We start from the raw sequence: 8,359 nt of genomic DNA, 5'->3' as shown, positions 1-8,359 counted from the left end.
GGGCCTATGTGTAGCACCCGCGGGTTAGATCGGATTGGGTTTTTGGACCCCGAATCCGTCCGAACCCGCCCGTTTGTCCAGCCCTTACAAGATGGAAGATTCTAAATAGTTTTGGAATAAAGTTGTTGAATTTAGGGTGTGTTTGGTTCGGAAGAGAAGTTGTGAAGAGAGAAATAGGTAAGAGAGAGTATAGAAATAGAAAGAGAGAAATAGGTGAGAAATAGAGTAGATTTGATGGATTGTTTGGAATAGAAGAAAGAGAAAAGAAATAGAGAAGAGAGAAGTGTTGATTATATTGAAAAGTACAAAAATACCCTTATATAAAAAATCACCCAGAACTGATTTAATTAATATATCTTAATTGATCATTAAATTAAATAATTTATTAACATTATAAATTCCACTAACTTTATATTTTATTTTTATTTCTTCAACGGCCACCGATTAGACTCAGCTTAGAAAATGATAATAACTTTATATTTTATTTGTCTTTTCCCTTTTTTTCTTAGAAAATGATAAACTCAGCTTCCCCATCCACCGTTTCTCCCTCCTTCGTCATTTTCCGGCAACACATCCATGATTTATTCATAAATCTCACTCAAAAATTATTGTGAATGACTACAATTTAACGATGTACAGAGAAATGGTTATGCCCTCCACTGCAGGTCCTATTCACCATATGGGTTTCCTCCATTGTTTTTCTACTCAACCTCATATCTGTGATATCTGTGCTTTTTTCAGTAGAAAATCGTCATCAACTTGAAGGGTAGAAAAGGAAACATACTCTTTGAGCTCCGTTTCTTCGCTAGCTGGGGAGAACTCAAAAAGGTGTGGGCCCCACACGATTTTGTTCTCTCTTCTCTTCGGTTCCAAACGCGAGAAATACGATTTCTCTATCCAACTTCTCTCGCGGCTGTTTCTCTCTTCAACACTTCAGTCCTACCAAACAGGCCGTTAAGGAGGGTGTATTGAATTGGGATTTCATGGGATTTTAAAAGACTTTTTAAAAATAAAAATCTTATGGTATTCAATCAAGACAATCATGACTTTTTGTTTAGGTAACGAAATCCGATGGTATTCAAATGAGATTTTGGCTGACTTAAAAAATGTCCGTTGATATTCAAAAGTATACTTCATCCGTTTCAAAATGAGTGTCACTTTAGCCAAAAAAATTTGTTTTAAAATGAATGTCACTTTCGGTTTTCAATGCAATAATAATTTTTTCTTTTCAATTGTACCATTCAATTAATACTATGTTACACTACTTCCAAAGTATTATTTTTTCTTTAATGAAAAACAAACCAATAGTTGATTAGGATAATTTGGTAAAATTGTTATGACATTTGACTACTTTATTCCATTCCTTAATCTGTGTGTAATTGACTAAAACGACACTCATTTTGAAACAGATGGAGTACAGACTTTAATGGATTCTTTTATGTTGTGGATTTTGTGAGACTTTTTAACTAAAAATACACATAGTATGTTCATTCAACAATCTCACAAACATTCTCGAGACTTTTAGAGACTCCCATAATTTTTGTTTTGTTCTTGTCTCATACCATACTCATACCTTTTTCTTGTTACTCCCTCCGTCCCGAATTAATTGAGCCATTGGCTCATCTTACACTTATTAATAAAAATGTATAAATAAAGGGGAAAGTGGAATATATTGAATTGGGAATGATGAAAGTAGTATTAATTAGAGTTATAAAGGGGAAAAAGTGGAATATATTGAATTGGGAATGATGAAAGTAGTATTGAAAATTGAAATGGCTCAATTATTTTGGGACACTTTTTTTTAGTAAATGACTCAGTTAATCCGGGACGGAGGGAGTATTATTCATATGCCCTAACTGTTATTATTCTACTGTTATTCCTGTTCACTATGTTTATTCATAAGCATTTTTCTTGTACACGTTACAGATTTTAAAGTTATTAAAATTTTCAGATTTTTAAGTTTTACGTTTTTGTTAGTCAATTTTTTTCTTCTAATTTATCATTATTTGTTTTTTTTATCATACTGTTTTGTTGTTGTTTGTATACCGTGCATTACGTTGCAACGTTTTGTTGTTAGTAATATTAATATTTTTATTTTATGTTTATTTTGAGTAAAAAAAAAAATTTGACAGTAGTAACTTGTTAATTTTTTTTTTTTTGAGCAAAGTAACTTGTTATTATTATAATTATCATTAGTCAATTCCATATTTTAAGTTCATAATTTTTTTCATTCACTCTTGTCATTTTGAATTTTTCTTAAGAATCTATGTGATCCTCTCAAATCTTAAAATTTCATAAAGTCTATTGAAATCTTTACAAATCTGTGTTATAAATCCATTAAAATCTTGTGCTCAAAATCCTGATTATAGAAAGTCATTTTAAAAAGTCTTTTAAAATCCTATAAAATCAATACAATCACACAAAGTCTTATAAAATCTGATGGATTTTGTTTGCCAAAATAATCTTTTTAAATCCCAATCCAATACACCCCCCTAAAATATTTGGATTTGGATGGAGCCAAAAAAAAAATCTTATATAATAAAGCTTAACCCCTATAGCTATTTCTAACCCTAATATTTTTCCCCCATTTCTCCCTCCACTTTTCTGAGCCATTGGATCTTGCACATTTAGGCGCCATTCAATTTTAGCCATTGATTATCTTACTTAATGCCAGCCGAATTTTGTTATCAAGTTTGCTATAATTTTGGCCAGCCGAATCCTTATTTTTTAACCTAACAAATTTCATTCATATCCTCCTTCTTTTTTTTTTGAATCAAATATTTTCTACACTTTTAGGTTTCCAATTATTTAACATAACAAATTCCATCTAAAAAATACATCGCACCAATTTTATTCCTATCCTCTTGCCTTTTTTTTTTATGAAGCAAATATTTTCTACCCTAACTTACTAAAGCTTAACCCCTCAAGCTATTGTTGCCCTAATATTTTCCACACATTTTTCCCTCCACTTTTCTGAGCCATTAGATCTTGCACATTTAGGCGCCATTCAATTTTAGCCATTGATCATCTTACTTAATGCCAGCCGAATTTTGTTATCAAGTTTGCTATAATTTTGGCCAGCCGAATCCTTATTTTTTAACCTAACAAATTTCATTCATATCCTCCTTTTTTTTAATCAAATATTTTCTACACTTTTAGGTTTGCAATTATTTAACATAACAAATTTCATCTAAAAAAATGCATCGCACCAATCTTATATAATAAAGCTTAACCCCTATAGCTATTTCTAACCCTAATATTTTCCCCCCATTTCTCCCTCCACTTTTCTGAGCCATTGGATCTTGCACATTTAGGCGCCATTCAATTTTAGCCATTGATCATCTTACTTAATGCCAGCCGAATTTTGTTATCAAGTTTGCTATAATTTTGGCCAGCCGAATCCTTATTTTTTAACCTAACAAATTTCATTCATATCCTCCTTTTTTTTTTAATCAAATATTTTCTACACTTTTAGGGTTGCAATTATTTAACATAACAAATTCTTGATCAACAGAGTACGTGTGGCTATATCGATTATGATCGTGATCGAAATTCTTGAATCTTTTGCTTTCGTTCTCATCGATCGGTTTTGAAGCATGATTCGATCTCAGCCGTTTCGTTGAGCCTCGTTTCGATTTGTTTCTTGGATTGTTACCGAAATCATCACCGTCGCCATCGCCATCGCCGCCGTTCGCGAGATTTGATCCGGCTTGAGGTTTGGAAGTTCTTGAAGATTCCTTCGAGACTCGCCAGCTCCAAGGTGGACGGTTATGGCGGCGGAAGGTGCCGTGTTGGTCGCCGATTTCGCCTAAACGGACGCTTGGACGACGTTGCCGTTTAGGTGGAGGAGCGGGGATATCGGCGTTTTCTTGCACCGCCGTTGTTTCTGGTGCGATTTCCGGTAAGGATATGATCGGAAGTTCCGGCGGCGGCAAGTGTGTTTCCGGCGACATGACGGTGAGAGATGTTGAAGTGGTGCGCGCTGGATAAGGATGAAGAGAAATTTTACAGTGCGGTAAAGGTTTGATAATTCTATGCACCTTATTATTTTTGAACAGTTGGATGGTTATGACTTATGATGATACTTTGGTTGGAAGATGGAAGATTCTAAATAGTTTTGGAATAAAGTTGTTGTTGAATTGAAAATATTTGGATGGAGCCAAAAAAAAAAATCTTGTAAAAAGTGCTTCAATAATTTATTTATTTTTTCCTTTTATAAGAAATTTAATGTCCATGTATCTCAAAGATCACATATAGTCTATTTGAACGAACATTTTTAAGTATCGTTTTTTGATGTTGGATAAAAATGAAGATTGTTAATCTTGATTTATTATGGACATATATGTATAAAATTAGTTTGATTGTTATGAATTGGATTTTGTTTTGTTAATGCATTAATGTATTTTGAAAGTTTACTATGTATCCTTAGTATATATTCCCTTTGATCGTAGATTATTGAATTAATTTAAAAAGTGAATTTTTATTTATAATTTATTTTGAAGAAAGTGTCTAATTATCTTAATTAATAAATCTTGATTGGGGATGGAGAATGTCATAACCAATGACCCTTCAAATTGTATTGTTGTTACTTTAGTCTTTATGAATGAAGCTTATTTAGTCCTTAAAAAAAGAAAATGAATAAAGCTTTTTTATGGTGCGTTTGTTTCAAGTTGTATTCGTAAATTCCTGGGAATAAAATAATATAAAAATATACATGCTTATGTTTATTACAAGTTTATTAAATTTTATTCTCGGACATAAAATGTTCTTGAAAATCGAAAAAAAATCCCAAAGAAAATGGGGGGAATAAAGTTCCATGAAGATGGGAATAACTTCATGTGTAAACTACCTATTATAATATTAACCAAACATCTTTTTTTAAATACCTTGGAATAAAATTCACATCTTTATATTCCAAAAAATATTATTCCTAATAATAAATTTGATAAACTTGAAACATTCACGTTCTTAGTGTCCTCGTGAGCTTAGCTCAGATGATATGACAATACATAATATATGCAAGGTCCAGGATTCAAAGTCTGACCACCACAACATGAAGAAAAAAAAAACACATTCTTAGTGTCAAAACAAAATGGACATTATTAAATTGCACCGTAATAATTACTTTTTTTTTAACTTGAATGGGATCTCGTCCAACAAAGAAAATCACAAAAATAAAATATGAAGTAGAAATGTAACAAGAGGATAATCAATAACTTTTTTAAAATTTGTTAGGAACAATCTCTATGAAACATTTATTCTCTCTTTTAAGTGAAATCGATGTACATCTCAAATTAAAAAAATAATAATGTTTTTAGCATTCTTTATTTTTTTATATATAAAAACAAAAATTAAAATGAGGGGAATGTGTCTCAATGCAAGGTAAACAAGACCTTAGATGTTAAAGAATAGGCTTGATAGCAGTTTTAGACCTTTTTTAAGTTTTATTTTATTTTTACACAACATCGAATATATTATTTTTAATGAGCAAATGGAATCAATTGGGTACTGAAATCAATTAAATTACGGATTTCTCAAGAGAAACTCGGTTCTATTTATGGGTGGAACACATCTTAGTCAGACTTTACTCACCTCTCAGATGAACTATCGATTATTAGGGTTCTCTTCTCCTAACAAAAACAATTTTTTCAACAACCATGTAAATGACATTTTTTTTTGTTGACGAAAACCATGTAAATGACATTGTCATATAGGATGTGTGTAACCCAAGACATTATTAAACTCAATGGTCTGTCATTACTATTAGTCACAATACACTTTTATTTGAGTGCATTAAATGTGATTTAACTGAAATACTCAAAATAAATATTGAGCTTTTTTTTTTTATCTCTGGTCATTATTATTATTATCTCTATTATATATATTTGCGTTATTTTTTTTCTAAAGTACACATGTCACCTCTCTATTCTAAGCATCATTTAATGTGATATCATTTAATGTTATATATGCTTAATTAGTTGGTAAGCGAAAATTAGTAGCCTAAAATTAGTTTAAAAATTTATTGTTTTGTTATTGAATAATTATAGTTAGTAGTCAAATTTCTAAATTATTTCTCAATACATCAGTTAAAATTTTATATCGAATGATATTTTAACATGTGTCATTATTGTGTTGTTGAGCCAATTATATCGCATCTTTGTTACATCTTATTTTTTGGTTTTTTAGTGCTTCAAATTTTGTTTATACTTTTTTTATATTCCAAATTTTGTTTTTACAAAAAAAGGTATGAAATGATCAATCTTTAATTTTATTTGGTCAACAAAGTTTAACTACGCAAAATGTATTTTTTTTACTCTACCACGAACAATTTTATTACCTTAACTGAAGAGCTGATTATTTGCCGCACTCATTTTCGCTAATCATGTATGAATTTGTCTATCTTTTAAAAAAAAGGATTAATTTGTCTAATCATGGAAATTTCTAAGCTACGATATGATTCATGTAATCGAAAGTATTAATTTGCCTTTATTAAGAAGATTCTAAGCCAATGTAATATTTATGTACCTGAAAAAGTGATGATACAACAACTTTCTAATTGACTAAAGGTGTTAATCACATCATTAAAAAGAGTTTCTCCAATGGTGGTTTAACATGTGTCAATTTTGTTTTGTTGAACCAATCATATTTGTTTGATTTTGGTTTTATTGTGTCATATATTTTTTTTTTCATATTGCTTCAAATAATATTATACTTAAGCTCTTAGACTATATATATCAGATGTTTTATTCGACTCTTTCATCTGCTTTCTTCTTTCTTCATCTTACTGCAACCACATATCAGCTTCTTATGTTTGTTTTGCTTCATGTTGTGCTTTGATTCTTAAGTCCATATATTTCTTTCTCTCTTATATTTTCGTTCAATTTTTTGTGTGTATTGAATCAATTTATTTTGCCTTTTTTTCAGATGTTCAATTATTTCATGTGAAGAAAGACTATAAATGATTGATGCGATTATTTCATGTGAAGAAAGACTATAAATGATTGATGCGAGTGACGTGAAATTGACACCGTTTTTCAAGAATTTAAGCAAGATTTGAATGTCTGTCATATATACATCGTTTCTTATTATGAAATTCGTGAAAATTTATTATTCATTTCATTGATAAAGTCTTTTATTGTTATTGCACTATCTTTTTACAATATACAAATATATGTAGAAGGCTCATACATTCAAAAATAAGGAATGCATTTCAATTTGAAATTTCTACCTAAGGCATGTGTTAAAGGATTTGAATAATATTTATTTTTTCTCGCATCTGTTCTTCTAATTTTCTGACTTCCGTTTTTTTTTTTTCAAAGCATTATAATAAATTGCATATTAAGGACTGATTTAACTTCTCTCAAACATCCTAACAAGACCGACTGACATGACATGTTTTAGGACCCTGCGAATGTCGTTATTCTCTAATAATAAAATATATGAATTAATTTCGTCCAAAATATATATGATTTAAAACACTCATTATGAATAAAAAAATTTTTAACAAATCAAAATGGAATATATTGCTCAAAAGAGAGTGCATCACCCCGCACAAGGTGTGCTAAAGTGATGAAACACCCAAAGTCTGTTACAAACTACAGTCACCTAACAAGAAAGCCACCATCTAAAAAAGAAATACAAAGAATAATTACATGACACCCATACAAAGTAGTGGGTATCTCCACCAATCATGAAAACCAAACGCAAATGACCTTAAGATAATAATGAGTACATTGTGGTAAGCCTGCCAAATGAATAAAGTGAACATAATGGTCTGTAACTCATTATGAATAATTAAATGTCGCTTAGGTCGGTCTGTTGGGACAATGCATAAAATATGCAAGGTCCAGGGTCCAAACCCCGGCCACTACCATCCAGGGTTCAAACCCCGCCCACTACCAAAAAAAAAGAAGAACTACCAAAAAAATATAAAAAAATGTCACAAGCATTTTCTTAATTACAATTATGCACATTTAATAAATGCTAAAACACTCTTATTTAACTATTTTTTTATTCTATCATTAAAAATCTCAATTAATAAATGCTAAAAAGTCAGAATCGTTTAATAGTTTATTGTCATTCAAGAAAAATAAAAAACTTACTCTACTCAGTTAGCAAATTCTTTTTTAAGGGAGTGAGCCAATTTTTTTTAATGTTTTAATATATTCATTTTAAAATTAACTTTATATTGTAAATTTTGAATCTCTATCTCTATCTCTATTATAAACATTTGCCTTAATTTTTTTGAAAAGTACACATGGCATCTTCAAATTTCTCATCTCATTTAATTTTTTTTATCAACCAATCAAAATGGATCATGACTCATTTATTTTTTATTAGCCAATCAAAATGGATCATG

General features: G+C 30.1%; 1 protein-coding gene across 1 annotated transcript; it reads right to left on the bottom strand.

Moving 5' to 3' along the window:
• Positions 1–3,452: 3,452 nt before the first annotated feature.
• Positions 3,453–4,098, bottom strand: LOC146904815 (uncharacterized). The gene has a single exon (XM_085728374.1). The coding sequence runs from the start codon at positions 3,951–3,953 to the stop codon at positions 3,453–3,455; it is 501 nt and encodes a 166-aa protein (XP_085584500.1). The 5' UTR covers positions 3,954–4,098.
• Between the last annotated feature and the right edge of the window lie 4,261 nt (positions 4,099–8,359).

This window comes from Medicago sativa, chromosome 7 (genome assembly GCF_051527215.1).
Source record: "Medicago sativa cultivar Bolivia chromosome 7, Bolivia_mono, whole genome shotgun sequence".
Lineage (NCBI taxonomy): Eukaryota > Viridiplantae > Streptophyta > Magnoliopsida > Fabales > Fabaceae > Medicago > Medicago sativa.
This window is presented reverse-complemented; position numbering and strand designations above follow the sequence as displayed.